The sequence below is a fragment of the Solanum lycopersicum genome, chromosome 5 (genome assembly GCF_036512215.1).
Source record: "Solanum lycopersicum chromosome 5, SLM_r2.1".
Lineage (NCBI taxonomy): Eukaryota > Viridiplantae > Streptophyta > Magnoliopsida > Solanales > Solanaceae > Solanum > Solanum lycopersicum.
Window position 1 is genome coordinate 32,069,611 of NC_090804.1, and position 19,893 is coordinate 32,089,503.

General features: G+C 35.2%; 1 protein-coding gene across 1 annotated transcript in view; it reads right to left on the bottom strand.

The window, feature by feature from the left end:
- The window catches only part of LOC101253187 (coiled-coil domain-containing protein SCD2), a 32,666-nt gene extending 13,120 nt beyond the window's left edge, over positions 1-19,546 (bottom strand). The window contains exons 1-13 of the mRNA XM_004239250.5: positions 18,914-19,546; positions 18,315-18,484; positions 17,821-17,896; positions 17,612-17,653; positions 17,455-17,517; positions 16,994-17,043; positions 16,861-16,888; positions 8,062-8,136; positions 7,880-7,990; positions 7,733-7,793; positions 6,219-6,335; positions 5,989-6,107; positions 5,175-5,244 (exon numbers count right to left, since the gene is read on the bottom strand). Of these exons, the coding sequence (XP_004239298.2) occupies positions 5,175-5,244; positions 5,989-6,107; positions 6,219-6,335; positions 7,733-7,793; positions 7,880-7,990; positions 8,062-8,136; positions 16,861-16,888; positions 16,994-17,043; positions 17,455-17,517; positions 17,612-17,653; positions 17,821-17,896; positions 18,315-18,484; positions 18,914-19,306 (1,375 nt within the window). The 5' untranslated portion in view covers positions 19,307-19,546. The remainder of the gene's footprint in view (positions 1-5,174; positions 5,245-5,988; positions 6,108-6,218; positions 6,336-7,732; positions 7,794-7,879; positions 7,991-8,061; positions 8,137-16,860; positions 16,889-16,993; positions 17,044-17,454; positions 17,518-17,611; positions 17,654-17,820; positions 17,897-18,314; positions 18,485-18,913) is intronic.
- Positions 19,547-19,893: the final 347 nt, after the last annotated feature.

The following is a 19,893-nucleotide window of genomic DNA, read 5'->3' on the forward strand; positions in this document are numbered from 1 at the left end:
GTCAAGGTGAAATGTTTTATCCATGTGATATGCCATGTGGCAAGGCTTTTTTTAAAAAAAAAAGTGTATTACATGCATCACTAAGGTATATTTCTCAAACTAATGAGGGATAGTTTAGGTATGAAAGATAGTTTAGGTATGAAACTCATTCTCTCAAATATCTTTGTGTAATTATAGACATTGAAATTTTGTGAGACTCTACCAGACGTGTTCAAATCGAGTCCCATTAGGCGTGCCAAATTTGTTTGCAACAAATTTTATAGTAATAGAAAATAAAATACAATCATAATTCGAGTCCCACTAGGCCAAATTTGTTTGATAAATAGTGCAGGTACAATTTGGTCCCTCCCTTGATTCTTTTGTCATAAAGATTCCTCCATATTCAAGGGTCGTTAGTAGCGTATTTCACGAACTAGGATGATTTAGATTTAATTTGTTTATGAATATTTCATGAATTATTGGAATATTTCAGATGTCTTTTCAAGGGAATATAGTACCCTTTATATAGGCATGAACTAAGGTTTAGGATTGAGTAGCCTCTAAAAATCCTAATTAAAATTGAACACACCTTGTAGAGTCCAACTCAAATTGAACACGTCTTATAGAGTCCCATAAAATTTCAACGTCTATAAAATTATATTTAATAAATAATACTCTCTCCGTCCCATTTTACGTGGCACCATTTCCTTTTTGGTCAGTCCCAAAAAGAATGTCACATTTCCTTATATGGCAAATATTTAAAGGTATAGTTTCTTTTTTACCCTTGTTAGTTCCACTTAATTTTAAAAATAGTACTCAAATACATTTATGAGGAGAGAAAAGTGAGTCTACTTTTGAAGGGCAATTTGGTAAACATTTCAAAATCTTCATTTATTTCTTAAACTTTGTGCCCGGTCAAATATTGTCACATAAAATGGGACGGAGGGGAGTAAATGATAAAATTCACGCAGAGAAAACAATAATAAAAAACAAAACAGTATTGCAACAACCGTATTTATTGATTTCAAAGTGTGAGTGTTACAATCTCTATTATTCATCTTTTCGGATGTAAATTTAAGGGCTCTTGAGCTTGATCTTAATTTTGTCTTGAACTTGATCGTAGATTCAAGGGCTTTGGAGCTTGTTCTTGAATCGTCAATCAACTTGAACTTGAACTTTATTTTGATCTTGGTTTTTATTTAAATTCAAGGGCTTCGAGCTTGTTCTTGAATCCGATTGATCGTTCTTTAATTTAAATTCTTAAACTTGTAGTTTATAGAGAAATCTAAGGTGTTTGATCCACGGGCTTTCTCTAACTTCTTGTTTAGAAATTTTCGGTCGGTCCCTTTTCTAAATTATGAGGACCTCTATTTATAGGTGTGGAATAGAGGAGTTGTGATAGGAACTGGTATTCTTTCGGCCAATCAAATTTAAGTGACATGGCATATGAGCTTTATAAAGCGGCTTGTCAATTTGACACATGACATAATTCTATTGGCTTGGTTGTTGACTTGGCACGACATGTGGCACCAAACTGGGCCTGGGATGAGACGTCATTTGACTTAGCAAACTAGTATCATCTATTGTAGCTCAAATCAAAATTAATTTAGATTTTAATTAAATCCATATTTTCTAAACTTAAATGATTAACTTATATTAATCCATAATTTATTTGAACTGATATATTCATGAATTTAATATAATCTGAATCATATTATAATTTATATTTAAAAAAATTTACATGATTACAAATGCCCCCTGCTTCAAGACTTGTCAAGATATTTTATCTTTTGAAGACTAGGCTTGAAGTATTATCTAGAAAAAAAAATGCACGACATTAATATTGAGATACACAATAATTGCACCATCCAACATAAATGAAAATTAGAATAGTAAAACTAACATATATGTTTTGTTTCCATTAGGACACATAAATGTTCCTTTTTTATTTATTTTTTCAATTCCAATTAAGAAAGGAAACAATTGTAATCCATCTCAATTTCATATTCACATGTTTTTCTATCGCCTTACAATCCATTTGATTCTACAGAACGATATTTAACGAGTTTCAATCCAAATTTCGAATATGTTGTACCCAATCGTGTTTATTTTCTATAGAATCAAGTGGACTGTAAGGCGGTACAAAAACATGTGAATATGAAATTGAGATGGATTACAATTGTTTCCTTTTTAATTGGAATTGGAAAAAAAAAGGAACATTTATGTGTCCTAATGAAAACAAAACATATATGTTAGTTTTCTTATTCAAATTGAAAAGTGGCCGCATGGAGTAATTACTAACAATCTTCTTCTTCACTCCAATTATGTTGGAGTGGTGCAATTATTGTGGATCTCAATATTAATGTCGTGCAATTTTTGTCTAGATAATACTTCAAGCTTAGTCTTCAAAAGATAAAATATCTCGACAGGTCTTGAAGCAGGGGCATTTGCAATCATTTAAAATTTATTAAATACTCCCTCCGTTTCAAAAAGAATGTCCCTATTTCCTTTTTAGTTTGTTTCAAAAAGATTGGCCCCTTTCCTTTTTTGGTAATAATTTAACTTTAACTTTCCACGTGGCATGATTAAAACCACAAGATAAAAGGGCACTTTGGTACAATTGACATAACTTTAATTTAGAACCACAAGATTAAAAAGTCTTCTTTTTTTTCTTAAACTTCGTTCCAAGTCAAACGAGGTCATCCTTTTTGAAACGGAGGGAGTATAAATTTATAAAATGATTTGGATTTTATTAAATTAATGAATATTTAGTCCAAAATGAAGTATAGATTAATTTGATTGGGATAATTATTTAAGTCCAAAAAATTTAGATTTAATTAAAATTCAAATTAATTGATTTGGGCTACAATAGAGGAATCCAGTTTGTTAAGTCTGATAACACTTCATCCTCGAGGCCAGTTTGGTGCCACATTGCATGGCAAGTCAAACAAAGAAGCCTATAAGATCATGTCATCCATCAAAATGACAAGCCCGCTCCATAAAGCTCATATGTCATGTCACTTAAACTGATTGGATGAAGAGAACTTGTTCCAATCGCAAATCTTCTATTCTACAAACTATAAATCTAGGTCCTCATAATTCAAAAAAGGAACCAAAAATTCTAAACAAGAAGTTAGATAAAGCTCGTGGATAAAACGACATAGATTTCTCTATGAACTACAAGTTTAAGAATTCAACTTCAAGAACGATCAAGATCAAGACCAATGGATTCAAGAACAAGTTTGAAGCCCTTAAATTCAAATAAAAGTCATGATCAAAATAAAGTTCAAGTTCATCAAAGATTCAAGAACAAACTCCAAAGCCCTTAAATCCAAGATCAAGTTCAAGACAAATTCAAAATAAAACTCAAGAGTACTTGAATTTATATCCGAAAAGTCAAATGGAAGGAATAATAGAGATTGTAACACTCGCCCTTTAGAATCAATAAATATTGTTACTGCGATAATTTTTATTATTGCTTTTTTCAATGTGAATTTTATTTTCTACAACTTTTGATTCTTTTCTCAATGTGAATTTTATTTTCTGCAAATTTTGGCACGTCTAGTGGGACCAAATTTGGCCTTCATCTCTTTTTAGTTCTCACATAGATCAAATCTACAAATCTGAAGCCGCAAAGGTAGAAGAATGATTAGTACTTCAAGTCTCGTCTTTAAGTTTCATCAAGTCTACCATCCGACAAATCCTGAAGCATGAGGCATTTGTAAACATTGAAATTTTGTGGAACTCTATAAGATGTGTTAAATTTAAGTTAGGACTCTACAATATGTGTTCGATTCCAATTAGGAATCTTGGAAGGTACTCGATCCAAAACCCTAGTTCATGCCTATATTAAGGGTAGTATATTCCCTTGAAAAAGCATCTCGAATATTCTGCAAATTCATGGAATATTCAAAAGGAGATCAAATTCAAATCATCCTAGTTCGAGAAATGCGCCATTAACGACTCTGTAATCATGGATAAATATTTTACGAGAGATTATTCAAGGGAGGAATAGAGTTGTACCTACACTATTTATAAATAAATTTATGTTTCTTCATATTTTATTGTGATTGCAATTTATTTTCTGTCACTTTAAAATTTGTTGTAAACATTAATATCTTGGTGGTAATAACATGTGTACATTACAAAAATTGACGAAGTTAATTCAAATATCTTGGTGTAATAACATGTGTACATTTCAAGAAGAGTGACCAAGCAATATATTATGGAGAGAAAAAGAAAGTCGAATACTTCAAAGAAATTTAAGATGCAATGTGCTATGGTGTATCGTGCTAACAACCCAAAACATGAAAGATGCAACCCTCAATCTATTGGGGTTATTAATTACATGAGACTTTTGTCCTTGTGATCGTTCCAAGGAATTTACGGTCTGCTTTATGTAAGACGAGCCATGAGGTGAATCTCAGAGATTCCTAACTTTGCCTTTCAAAATGATGGTTATTAAGTGGAGACCTTAATTTATTCTCAATGTTACCGTGAGAACATGGAGGTGGCCAATCACCATTTTATATGTTACCATCCAAAAATGGAAAAAATTACATGTAAAACTGTAAGTTTGTTTTTGCATTACATAACAGGCTGGAACATTTGTTTCCCACAATATAGATGTCAATATTTCGAAAGCACATAACAGTACAGGTAGGTATCTATATTATGGTACAGGTATAAGCAGCCTTGAATTTTATATTCAGACTTATGAGGCAGAACATCTGTTTTATCAAAGTGGTGGTGTGCAGACCAACTAATGCTCAACTTCACTGTCTGGTACCTGCCATCTCCTGCCAGCACAGGTATAAAGTAACTCTTCCCACCAAGACTTAGACAGATGAGAAGATATCGCCTAGTGTATTTTTGTCTCTATTGGGAGTTTGGGATTCGAACACTGACTTCCAAGGTTTACACCCACTTCATTGACCACTAGGCTACACCCTTGGTTTATGAGGTAGAACACTTTCAAGCATCAAACCACAATCCTTGACCTTAGCTTTGAGTCTATAACGACTATCATTTCATTGGAAGATATATAACTAAGCAAACAATGACTGCTGAACAGAGCATGTAATAACATATACATTTTTTTGCAAGTAGGGTTTATGGCTTGGAGATCAAAAAACAAACATATGAACATACCAGTAGTTAACTAACAATATTTAAACAACAAACAAGAGACAAACCTGAAATCGATGTTCGAGCAGAGTTTGGACGCCGTTGTTGAGCCAGTGCAAGCACTATGGCATCCTCAACCTGGATCAGGAATATCAGTAAATGGTAAAGTAGTTCCCTATTCTTCCAACTAAAAGGAGAACAAAAGAATACCCTGGTGCACATGCAAGAGATTTTATATATTCTTTTGAAATGGGCAACTTTACATGCAAGAGATTATTTGCACCCAAAACTATTCTAGAGCAAAATAGGACAAGAATGGATTAAAGTAGTAGATTTCATCCTTTCAATATGAACTTGGTGTTCCAAATCCGAAGACTGGCCTGATATTGGCCTGTGCCCAATCCCTCGGCTGAACACCATAAGTATCATAATTATTTTCTCAAGCAAAAACCAATTATTTTCACTTCCTGTAATAACCATTATGATACATATTCAGTAGGTCCTTTCTTATTTTACCAAAGTTTTGTCTAAGATCAGCTTTAGGCATAACAAATTCCTAACTAAACTGATCATATTCTTTTTAAACTGCAATGTGGAAATTTTAACACTTAGATTGATGAGTGGCTTGGTGAAGAAATGAATGAGCATTGGAATCTTTAATTTGAACAAAGAATCATGATTTGTTTATCTCAAAAAAACAAAGAAAAATGATTTGCGATGCTAATGATAACAGAATTAATAACTTTCGTAATAAACAACATGAGAAGTACTTAAAAGCTCAAGTTCAGAAACAGGTTAAGCGATGCATGTTCTACCTAATTCAAGGAACTAAAGAAAATACAAGAACAAGAACAACATAATGACTATAGTTATTAGAGTAACCTTCAAAGAAACAAGTTCATTCAAGCCCATTTCAACAGAAAGCATGCTTTCTATATTCCCTTCTCCAGTGAGATCATTCAAATCCTGAACAAACTTTCCCATCTCTGGATTGTCATCACCTGCAAGAGAGAATATTGATTATGCCCATTCAAAATATTTACCATGTGATAAACCCATAGCTTGGAAATCCACAAAATCAAATAGAAAACCCATAAATAAATCATGCTTGCCTTTTTCCAAACATTCTTCCTTTGCCTTTTGGCCAGCAGAGATGACCAATTCAAAAGGAAGAGGTGCGAAGGATGACCAGTACTCGTGTTTTGAAGCAGCAATATCTGCACAAATGCCTGAAGGGAAAAGCAGAGCAACATTGACTTAAACTGAGTTCAAACCGGTAACATTTCTTACATATCTAAAGCAATGAAACAAGAGTATAGGGACACATGGGGTCAAAACTTAACAAAAAGTAAAGCATTGGGTGGATAAGAATGCAATTAGACAAGGAAAAGTAGGCAACATTCATGCACTGGAAATTGTGAAAAAATCTTCTCCGCCCAATTTATATGATGGTATTTGACGAGGCACAGAGTTTAAGATTGACAAGAAGACTTTTAAAACTTGTGGTCTCAAATTAGCATACTTGTGTGGCTATAAGTCACCTTATTAAGAATAAAATGAGAAGTTTAACATCAAATTATTACTAAATATAGAAAGATGTCATTCTCTTAGAAATGAGTGTCATAAAAATTGGGAAAGGAGGGTATTTAAATTTTATTTCTTTTGATAAATGTGGTGTCCAGGCCACCTTGCGCACACCTCGACTAATTCCACAAGGTACCTCCCACCAGCACAAACACCCAGGTAACTCCACTGCCATGGGTTGGATAAATTAAAAGAAATCACCTAGTGTTTTTGCCTAGGACTCTGTGAGGATTTGAACCGGAGACCTCATGGTTTTCAATACACTTCATTGACCAGTAAGCCACACCCTTGGATGCATTTAATTGATGCAATCCGTTATGAAAAGTTAATCTCCTTCTGTATAGTTGTAAAACAATGTAATCATAGTTAATTTGCATGTAATCATAGTTTGCCTAAGCCAAGGATCTACCAGAAACAACATCTCTACCTTGGTAGGGTAAGGTTATGTACACAGTGATCTCTCAAGACCCCACTTGTGGGATTTCGCTGGTTATGATGTTGTTGTTGTAAGTTTTCTAGGTGAAGTTAGTGCCACTACTATAAGTTCCTTCTTTGTAACACTATAGGAGCAAAGGCACCTGCTTTCAATCTAGCTATCTTTCAAATGTGCAATTGCAATGTTTCATTCTTCTATCTTGATTCACTATCTTATGTGCCCCTTTGTCTATTTTCCTTTTTTCTTATGGGTGCGCGTGATGGAAGGGTTTCAAGGTACTTCATTTGATAAAACAATCGAAAAATCAAACACAACAGTTAAATTGACATAACTTGGGTGACAGCATAAAACTATTTCAAATCTATAGCTAATGAAAAAGGTCAGTGTGACCAGCAGCAGTATACAGGAAACCAAAAATTCATGATGAACCATTAAAGGAAAAAGAAAAGAATAGAAATCAAGAAAAGAGATTTTCTGATTCAGAAAAGAATAGAGATCATGTTTCTTCTCAAAAACAAAGAACAGAGATTATGTTCCTTCTCAAAACAAAGAATAGAGATCATGTGTGTGACTAGGAAAAAGACAAAACTCTGATTCATTACTTACCAAACTGAGTTGCTAAACCCCAATATCGTGCAAGCCAGCATCGTTTCAGAACAACATCTTCCTACAATATCGAATGCGCGGAATTTATTTCTATGATGAAAAATTTTGCAAATGAAGAAAGCAGCATCAGAAGGTGCAGCTAGATACCATCTCATTCTGGGTTAAAATCATCCTTTGTGTCATAGAGCGTAGAGCTTTAACCTCAGATTCAGACCCCTGAAGTTGATCTACAGCAGCAGCTGCTTCATCTTTTGCTTTCTATGTCAAATTAGAAAAAAAATTTAGATAGAAAACCAGACATTGCTGTAGCACATGGTGATGATGTTTACCTGAACATTAGAGTGGAGACTTGCAAGTTCCGCATCTATCCCATTCTTTGCTTGTTTTGCATCTTTCAGTGTAGCCTACACCAGTTAATCTTTAGTTGCTTCGAGGTAAAACATTTTTTGAAACTGAAGCACACTTGAAGACAGTTACAAAGAGATAGGACAATGCTGTTGTAATATGTCAGCATGGTATTTTGAAGAAGACTTAGACAGTTTAACATGTATAGTTTTTCACTTTTTTGAGCAGGTAACATATGTATGATAAACAAAGAACTACTCCAACTAATTAGTCCACTAATAATCTAAGTTGCTCGGACTCAGGTATGGGTATCCGACGTGGATGCGAATCCGAGAGCCATATTCTGCAAAATCTAAATTTTAAGATTCAAGGGTATGGATTAGGAGGTATTACCTCTGGTTTAAATTCCTTTTTCAGAACTGTCATTTCAATAACTGCTGTGATCCTTATTTTCTTCTCCTGCAGCATACTTCGTGTTGTGGTAATGTGGTTCTTTTTTTCTGTTCTTTTGATTTACAGCATAGTGCGGGTTGTTTCTGTTCTGCAGTCTAGTTCAATTCATTGATTACTTGCTTGCTTCTGATTTACAGTATAGTTCAGACTTATTGCCTGCTATCTTTCACAAGTTTGAATTAGCTTTCCTTAGTGTTTGCCTTTGTATTTTACACCTTCTTTGGTGGCTTTGGTAAAAGATGATAGACTAGGGACATGTCTTAGGTCAAGGGCGAGGGGTTTCGAGTGGTAGGTTCCCCTAGGCTGAGCGTAAGGTCTTGGAATATAGGGTCTTTGACGGGGAAGTCCATAAAGACAGTGAAGATTCTAAAAAAGAGGAAGATTAATATAGTGTGTTCAGGGGACAAATCAGTACATACTAAGGCTTGGGATGTGAAAAGTTTTAAGTTGTGGTACTTGGGAGGCTCAATGGATAGGAATGAAGTAGGCATTTTCTTAGACGGAGACCATAGGGAGCAAGTGGTGGAAGTTAGGAAGATCAATGATGAGATGATGACAATTAAGCTAGTTGTTGAAGGACTTACTTTGAACATTATTAGTGCTTTTACGCGCCACAAGTACGTTTGCACGAGGAGGTCAAGAAGCACTTTTGGGAGGACTTGGATGAGGTGGTGAGGGGTATACTACACACCTAAGAGATTTTTATTGGTGTAGATTTCAAATGGCGACATTGGGGCAACTTCCTATGGATTCGACGATGTGCATGGAGGCTTTGGTTTTGGAAATAGAAATGGAGGTGGAACTTTGCTCATGGATTATAATAGAGCTTTTGAGTTGCTGATAGCTAACTAGTGTTTTCCGAAGAAGGAAGACGACTTGGTTACCTTCCATTGCGTGGTGGCTAAAACTCTGACATATTACTTTTTCTTGAGGGAAGGCAATATAGGCCTTTGTAAGGAATGCAAGGTTATCCTGAGTGAGAATTTCCCAACATAAGTTTTAGCTGATGGACTTGGAGATTGAGCGAGGGTAGAGGCAGAAGAATTCATGACTAACCAAGAATTAAATAGTGTGGCTTGAGCCTTGCTCTCTCTCGGAATATGGATGAGAAGTTGATGGTCATGGGGGCTTGGAAAAGTATTGCGAATGTGGAAAGCATGTGTATAAGACAACTAGTTGCATTAGAAAAACAGCTAGAGAGGCAGCTACGGGTCTCGAGGGGTAATATTGGCGGTTACCGAGGGGATTGGTGGTGGAACGGAGAAGTTCAAGGCAAGTGGAAGCAAAGAAGCTAGTTTATGCAAAGTTGGTGGAAGAATGCAAGGATGAGGAGGACAAGCAGACAAATAAGAAAATTTATAAGGCAGCAAAGATGGAGACTAAGTTAGCGGTTACAACAGCAAAGACGAGTGCCTTTGAATGATTGTAAACTGAGTAAGGACAAAGGTAAGACTGGGCAACGGAACGGGACGTACCGGTACCGTTCCGGTTCGTCCCGTTTCGGTTGCCTACGGGACGGGCCGGGATATTCTAAACCGGTATACGGAACGGGACGGAACCGTAGTTTCGTACCGGTGTACCTGTACCGGTTCATCCCGGTTCATTCCGGTTCCGGTCCGGTTTATTTAATATATATTAATTTTTTTATATTTTATATTTTATATAATTTATATTTATATTTTTTATAAATTATATTTTAAAATTTAAATTTTTTCAAATTCCCCACCCCTGCCCGCCCCTGCCCATCCCCTGCCCGCCCCTGCAGCCTGCAGACTGCAGTCTGCATAAAGCAGCACTGCAGCTGCAGTGCAGGCAGCCCCCCCCCCCCCGCGCCCCCTACCCTTTTCCCGAGAACAGCCTTAAATTTTAAACGGAAAAATTAAAACGGCTAGTTTTTTTGTTGTATAAATTAGAGTTGTGTGTAAAAATTTTATAATTACAAGTTTACAACTTACAAATATAATCTGAGTATTTGAGAGAATATATATTTCCAAATTACATTCATATTTATAACTTATATCATTTGGTCATTTGGTGTATTTCGGAGGAGGAATCTTCTTCAAATTTCAAGTTTCGACATCAATATTTTAATTTTCATTATAATCGTTTGTTCTTATACAAACGTTTGGTAACTTCGTTCCACTCTCTAATCTTATATTTATTTTTTGTATTTATTATTTAACTTGTAAGTTGTTCTTGTTATATTATTGTGCTTGTTAAGTTTCGTATTTTATAATTTATAATTTTATATCATGGAGTCTTCTAAAAAAAGTGGAAGTAAAAAAGGTCTAGTAGAATCAGTAAAAAAATTAGTTAAAAAAACTAACAAAGGTGCTAGTTCGTCTAAATCTAAAATTCCTCTTGTTAGAATAAATACAGATGAATTTACGCATGTGAATGAAACTAGTTTTTCCCGTCCCGGTTCTATAAATATTAATTCAGATAGTCCGACTCCCCATGAACTCTATGAAAGACATTATGGTATTAATCAAGAAAATGAAGAAGTGGAAACGGATGAACAATTAAATTTAGATGAAGAAGTAGATTTAGATGATACACCGACTAGTCCCGCCGCCGACCTCAATACAGTCAATAGTATAGGTATTGAAGCTCCACCTCCGGTTGGAACTACTCGTCCCCCTATTATTCCAACTAGAGGTAAGACCAAGGTACAACGTTCTTTAAAATCACATGTGTGGAAATTTTGTTATTTGAATGAAGAAAAAACTTTTAGTATATGTAATCTTTGTAAACAACATTTTAAATATACATCTGGTGGGACGGGAGGTTCAACGGGGGGATTAAAAAAACATTTGATTAACAAGCATAGTAAAGAGTGGTTTGCATATATGTCTTCTCTTGAAGTTGGTGGAAATTGTAATGTTGAAGAATCGGTTAGAGGATCAAATATGGTTCAAAGTGAGTTAAATACTTCGAACCCAAGTGGTCCTCTTACACATCGAACCTATAACAAGGATCGTGATCGTGAAAACTTTGCTAAAATGGTTGTTGTTTGTGGTTTACCTTTTAGTTTTGGAGAACATCCGGGTTTTATTGCTTATATTCGTGAAACATATAATCCTAGTTTTCAAGGTTTATCAAGAAGCATGGTAAAAAGAGATATTTTCGAATTTCAAGAAAAACATTGTCAATATTTATGTGCCTATTTTGAACTAATGGATTGTAGAGTTGCTATTACTACTGATATGGGTCGTAGTCCTAATGGTTTTGATTATTTAACTGTTACTGCGCATTGGATCGATTATAATTGGAATTTACAAAAAAGAATTGTTGGTTATAAAATTTGTCAAAAGAAAAAAACCGGAATTTATATTGCTACTACTGTGTTGGAAATTTTAGATTTTTTTGGTCTTTGTGATAAAGTCATTAGTATTACTTTAGATAATGCCTCTGCTAATTTAAATGCTATTAATTTGCTAGAACCTAGACTTTGTCCTATTAGTAAATATGCTTTTCATGTTAGATGTGCCGCGCATATATTAAATTTGGTTGTTAGTGACGGTGTGAAATTATTTGAAAATAGTTGTGATAAAATTGATAATGCTTGTTTTTACATTTTTCATATGAATAGTAGTAGTAGAATTAATCAATTTAAAGAACTTTGTAATGCATTTAAACTTCCGTTTAGAAAAGTTCCGAAGCATGTAAAAACTAGATGGAATTCCTTTTATGATATGCTTGAAGTTGCTTATGCATATAGGCAACCTATTACTACGCTATTTAATAATCATAATGCTTATCCTGAATTTAAAATTAATGATAGTGATTGGGATGAAGTAAATGAACTTAGAATATTTTTGAAATCATTTTATGATGCTACTAAAAAATTTTCTGGAATATATTATCCTACTATTTCTGAAATTTTAATACACATATGTGAGATTTCATCTATTTTTTCTGAATATAAAACAAATACTTTATTCACCTCTGCTATTGAAGTTATGATTACAAAATTTAAAAAATATTTTTTTCCTATTCCTCAAATTTATTTAACTGCACTTCTTTTCAACCCCGAATATAAAGAATATGGTGCAAAAGCTTTAGTTGAATGCATTTATCAGAATTTAGATATTCAACCTGAAGAAGAACCTGATTTGGTAACATGTCAAAATAGTATAAAATACTTTGCAAAAGAAATGTATGATAAATATTCATTCTTAGATAATGTTGAAAATCCTCAAACGTCTACAAATCAAGTAGGTGCTCATGGACGAGTGAAACATAAACTTGGTCTTGACTCTTCTAATAAATGTGAATTTGTTAAATATCTTGAACAGGGTACAGATGATATTACAAACGATAATGGTATACCGGAACTATTGAACTGGTGGAGAAATCGTGGAGCTCAATATCCAAAACTTAGTAGGATGGTGAAGGATGTGCTTGCAATTCAAGGATCATCAGTAGCTTCAGAGGCAGCTTTCAGCGCGGCAAGATTTCAAATTGGAGACCACAGATATTCGTTAGCAGAAGACAGCCTGGAGATATCAGTGTTATTTAGAGACTGGATAAATGCTGAGCGTAGAAATCAAGGACTTCCAAAGTTAGATAGTCAATTTGAACTTTTCATAGATTCAGCTATTGGATGTGGTAGTGATGATGGCATCGAAATTCAAAATCGTCAACGAGCTTTACCAAGACCAGAAGTTGATCACAATCAATCCCTAGCTGAGTTAGAAAGAGGATTTACGGGACTATACAACTATTAGTATTACATTCGAGACATAGTTGAAACAGAAGCCTTCCTAGAAGGTGGCTGCGTAAGCTATGTACTCTACTAATAGTTGTAAATTGAAATTGTAATTTGTTACAAATTTAAATAAATTAAATTGATATTTTTTAATTTTTGTAATTTAATTTCCTTTTTTAAAATTACAAATTTTATTTATTTAATATTTACAAGATACAAGTTATAAATATAACTTATAAAATAAATATTAATGAATATAAGTAATAACTTATAAAGTATAAACTTCAAAAGATTTAAATTTTGAAAACTTTATTAGATTACTTGCAAACTTAACAATAATAAAAAAAATTAATAAAATATCTTTAAAATAAACTTAAGTTAAAAATTATAGTATAAATTTAAAAACTATTAATTTATACTTAAAAAATAAAAAAAAAATATATTTTCGTAATTTAAAAAATATCGTCCCGTTAATCCCGTCCCGTTCCATCCCGGTTCATTCCGGTTCCGTCCCGGTATATAGTGGAACGGGACGGAACCGATGAACCATCCCGGTAATTAATTCCGGTCCGGTTCATCCCGGTACCGGTCAAAATTCCGGTCAACGGATTCCGGTCCGGTCCGGTACCGGTTCATTCCGGTCCGGTGACCCGGTTCCGGTCCGTTGACCAGTCTTAGACAAAGGTGAAGATAAGAAATTGTACAGGCTCGCAAAGGCAAGAGAGAAGAAGGTCGGAGACTTGGATCAAGTGAAGTGCATCAAGGATAAGTAAGGCAAGGTGTTGGCGAAGGAGACCCTGATTAAGAAAAGATGGCAAACTTACTTCCATAAGCTTTGGACAAAGATAGGGCTCCGCTAGGTGATTTGGAGCACACTGAGAGACATCGGGATTTCGGGTACTGTAGATGTATTAAGGTTGAGGTTAAGTGCACGATAAGGATAAGCAGGGGAAGAGCGAAAGGACTAGATGAGATTCTGGTGGAGTTTGGGAAGGCATGTATGGAGTGGTTAATTGGTTTGTTTAATGTCATTTTTAAGACGGGTAAAATGTCAATCCAATTTGGATTCATGTCAAGGCAATCGACTACTAAAGTCATCAATCTTGTGAGGTGACTGGTGGAGAAATACCTAGAAAGGAAGAGCGACTTACATATGGTATTTATTGACCTTGAAAAGTCTTACAAAAAAGGTCCCGCAGGAAGTCCTTTGGAGATGCCAAGAGGCTAAAAGTGTATCGGTGGCTTACATTAGGGCAATTAAGCACACGTATGATGGAGCTAATCTGCATGTTAGAACGGTGCGAGGAAATCTGGAGCACTTCTTAGTGGAGATGAGATTGCACTGGGATCAACTCTTAGCCCGTTCCTATTTGCCTTAGTAATGGATGAATTGATATGGTCCATCTTAAATAAGGTGCCTTGGTGTATGTTATTTGCGGACGAAATAGCATTGATTAATAAGATGTGCAACGGAGTTAGTGTCGATTGAAGATGTGGAGACAAACTCTAGAGTCTAAAGGGTTCAAGTTAAGCAGGATCAGAGTATGTCGTCTGAATGCAGTGATGCAACATGAGGCGATCGTGGAAGTGAGGCTTGACACATAGGCTATGCCCAAGAGAGACAGTTTCACGTATCTTGGATCTATAATCCAAAGAAATAAGGACATCGACAATGATATCACACATCGTATTGATGCGTTGTGGATGAAGTAGAGGCTTGCATCCGAAGTCTTGTGTTATAAAAGAGTACCACCAAAATTTAAAAGTAAGTTCTATAGAGTGGTGGTTAGACCAACTTTCTTATATAAGACATAGAGTTGGACAGTTAAAAATCCCATGTTCAGAAGATGCATGTTGCGGAGATAAGGATGTTGAGGTGAATGTGTAGGCATAGTAGGAACAACAAGATTAGGAATGAGAATATTTGAGATGACGTGGGAGTGGCCTCTGTGGTGAATAAAATGAGGGAAGCGAGATTTGGATGATTTGGACATGTGAAGGGGAGATGCATAGGCACCAGCGAGGAGGTGAAAGAGGTTGGTTATAGTGGGTATGAGGAGAAGTAAAGGTAGCTGAAGAAGTATAGGGAGAGTTGATTAGACTGGAAATGGAAAAACTCAGGTTATCAAGGATATAACCTTAGATAGGAGGGTGTGGAGTACGTGTATTATGGGAGAGGGTTACACTAAGTGGAGTGTTATCTTGCTTTTCGAGTATTTAGGTTTGTCGGTGTTTGTTGTTATACCAGACATATTATTGTAATTCTTGCTATTGATATCTACCATCGTCTATTGTTTATTGTGTTTCAATTATCACACTATACTATTTTGTTATTGTTGTTCTTTTCTTGTAGACTTTGCACTGCTTCCCTTGTTAGTTGTTATGTTTTCTCCATAGTATTCTCTTTTTTTGTACTTGAATTTGCTATTCTTTTTCTTCTTGAATAACACTATTTTGTTTTTCATGTTCTTTCCTGGTAGACTTTGCACGGCTTCTCTTGTTAGTTGTTATGTTTTCTCCATAGTTTTCTCCTTTTTTGTACTTGAATTTGCTACACTCTACCTTCATGTGGGATTCCACGGGGTATTATGTTGTTGTTCTTGATGATGATGATGTTGTTCGGGTACGGATCCACGGATGGATACGGATGGTAAAATTTGGCTAAAAAATCCAATTAATAAAATAGAGCTATAAAGATCTTCTAGGTTTACTTCCCCAAGACCACAACTTTTTCTTTCAAGCTCTCCAGTTCTTCCCCTCAAAAAAAGAAAAAGAAAGTCATTTGAGGCTTTTGACCAACATTCCTTACCGATCATTGCTATTGCCTACTAGAAATCACAACTGCACTATTTGAATACTTGGTTTCTCTCTGTCTGAAATATGAAGCAGTGAATATTGACCAAGAGGAAAAGCCAAAAAGGAGACAAAAGGACTATAATATTGAAGTTATGCCATTTCTTCTGTCTTTAAATCCTATGGTGCTCAGAATCTTAAAAATGTAACGGGTGCACGTCGAATTCTTCAAAAGTGTATTTTTGGAGAATTCAACATGGTTGCTTATTGGAAGTGAAGAGTCTACCCAACTTAGCTTAAATCTATTATATCTTCTATTTTGAGAAATCAAAATCTCAACTTTCCCCCAAATTTGTCCATGGACTTTGGTCAAACTATCCGATGTTGTTGACTGAATCCCATATGTATCCCGCACCGACAACCGTCTCATGTTGACACAGGTGCGGCAGCAAAAATGAAGAGTTTGCGCAACTACGATAATTATTACAAGTACAGTTGAACATACAATTAATAACATTCAAACTTGAATATGAAAGTTTAGCGAGAATAAGCAGGGAAATTAACATACTCTACCAACTATCATGTAGCATACTAGAAATAATAGAATGGTCACTCTAACAATGTTTGTCTGTGTGTTTTCCTCAATATGTGGAGTCATGTCTAAACAGGCCAAGATAAACATTTCATTTACATTCTGTTATTAGTTGGATAAAGAATGATTTCTAATATTTATGCTGTTTAAGTAAACATTCTTTCACACAAAAGACCAAAGGAAGAAGCAGTGTAACCAAATTAATCTGCAGTTAACTCAAATATCCAAACTGACCTCCCTTTGGCGCAAAGAGGCTTCCTTCCTGCAATTGATAAGATATCATGATACTACAATACATGCATATCCACCAAAAATGTTTGCATAAATACAAATTCAGTGGTAAGAGAAAGATGTGGAAGACTTTTGCCTGCTTAACAACTTTGCTTCTAAAGATACTCCTTCTCCAAGTGCTGCAACCTGATGCATAAGAAATGCCTTTCAACTATCAAAAGAACTTGAAGTTTAAATTAAAACATCTGTGGAGCATAAACCACAAAGAGAATCAATAATATTTATCCCAGCAAAAAATTTCAAAATAAGGTGTCCATTCTAATTATCATCTTATGACTTCTTTTTTCAGATAAACGAGGTGTTATCAAAGAATGACACGCTGACTATAATCAAGTTTTCCTCTCTTATTTTTATCAAAAGACCAAGACAAAACATAAGTTTATTCCTTTCATCCTCTTTCAGGCAAACCAGTAAATTCCAGTAATGAAGCACTGAGGCTCTTATACGCATCGAGAAAAAACAAATGAATGTTACAAGTACTTAAGAGTAACAAAGAGGAAGGATTTGTGCACAGTTTGGGAATAGTAATGGCATAACCTGTTTCTCAAGCTCCTTCACTCTAGCTTCTGCCTCCTCGTAACTCGTTTCGGCAACTCTAAGCTGCACAGAATTTCTCAAATTCAGTATAAACACATTCAGAGATGCATGTCTTAATGCAAGTAAAGTAGAGAAAAAAGAACTGATGAACGTGCACCTTTCCAAGAAGATTTTCATTTTCTTCTTGTAGCATATCAAGCTGCCGAAAAAAATTGAAGGATCAGAGCAGAAACGGCACTGAAGTCAAGTGATATATCCAAGTAATTATGTGTATATAGAAACACAACAGACACTTTACGTGTCTAATGACTGAATACTATGCATGTAAGAATAGAGAATTGCAATTTGATAGCACAATGAACATACTTCATCACGAAGCGCAGAAGCAGCACGGTGATCTCCTGTGTCTTTCAAGTTAACTTGTCTTAAATCTGGAGAGAATCTGCATTGCGCATTAGGATGATGAATGCAGAGAAAAGGAACTGAATCATGCTAAAGCACCTACTGCATATATATGAAGGAAGCTCATGTGCCTTAAGACACACTTGGACTGCTTCATTGTTGCACAACAACAGAACTACACATATGTACAGATGATTAAGCTAGTTCAGCATCTTTTGAAACGTCATAGCAATAGAATATAATCAAAAAGCAAATATTGTGGGTTCTAAAAGTTGATTAAATGACACAATTACAAGAACTTGGCGAATATGGAATAAATGACAAGTAATAGATACAACCTACAAATGAAAAGCAAAAGCACATCTATTTAGACCCTTTGCTCTAGCTGCTTGTTTGTAGGAGTGTCAAACTGAAAAGGAAAAAGGAAATATCAGAAAAGAGGTTTTCACTATTAGTACCTTTTCTCTCTCAGCTTGTTGGTTGGAGGATCGATTGGTGGTATAGGTGAAGGAGTCCTTACAGGCTGTTGGGTACTTGGTATTGACGGTGGAGGACGAGATGGGACAGTTGGTCTTCCTGCTGATGTTGAACGAAGAGACGGCAATTCCTCAACAATATTCCTAGCTAGCTACTCATAGAAGCAGGAAATGGAAACAATTACCATACAGAGGTAATCAGAGCCAAGAAAAATAATGTTCTGATGCTTATGCTCTTTTAGATTAAATTTGTCCAACTATATCCCTTCTGTACATTATATTACAACTTTTACAACAAACCCAGGAACTAAATCCTAAGAGATTTAACAACAATTCAGTGTCTTGAGCTATATTCACTTTCTGAACAGAAGGTTCAATCTTTTTACCTTACGGTCGACAACAGAGTTAAATAACTGAAATTACGTACAAATGCAGTTGAATTTGAACACATTCATACTGGATTGTACTTGATTATCTAGGTAGAGTTCCAGAGGCGGTGAATATTTCAGAAGTTGAACAATAAAGCTGACAAAAAGTAATAGAGACTATGAAGACTGGATAGATCGAGGTCTAGAAATTACCGCAGGTGAAGATGATCTGGTATTTAACTTAGCCGACTGAATAACAGGGTTGATAGCATTGCTATCACTAGAGCTATTGGCAGCAGTGCTGACCTTGGACCTGGAAAAAGAGGGAGGTGGAGGAGCGGAAAATCGGAATCCTAGATCATCATCACCATCTTCATCGTCATCATTGCCAGTGGCTGCTTGAGAGGCCATGACTTGAGCAAGGCGCTGGGCAGCAGCTTTGGCAGCAACATTCTGAGTGCGCTTAATGTTAGACATTCCGGTGATAGAGGAAGAGCGGCCATGTCTTGGAGATGAAGAGCCGACAGTAAGAGCAGCCATGGGAGCTCCGGATTCGCTGCTCCATTTCCTTAACTGACTCGGACTTGCAGTTCGCGCTCGATCCATTAAGACTTGAGTTCAGTATAAAATCATCAACTAAGAAGAGAAAAGCAAAGATGAGCGACAATGTAGTGGCCTAGATTTGGGAGTTCATGTTCGACGCTTGTCTGCCGGAGAGATTGACGGAGACATACATTTGGACGGAAAATTGGTTGGAGTCTCTTCTTTTTCTTTGCCGTCACTACTAACACCTTGTTTGTCGAGAAAATTAAAGGTGTCAAATAAGTCTTTGATTTTTATTTTTTTTTGACAGATTAATTAACAGTTCTCTTTCAAATGTAATTAATTAAATTTGAAATCAATTAATATTTCAAAAACTTTTTTAATTTTTTATAAAATACAAAAAGTACTTTATTTTTGAACTTATATAATTCAAGTCAAATCATTTTTAAAAAAAAAAGATTTTTTCATCTTCTCCCAGCGTTATTTCTCTCTTCTCTCTCTTTTGTTCTTCTTCTTTTTTCTTTTTCAATCCAAAAATTCAACTAGACTATCATCATTTTCTTCCTTTTCCTCTCCAACTATTTTCGTTATTTTCCTCCACATCTTCAGTCGTGACTTACTCTTTTTCTGAACTGAAATCGTGATCGATT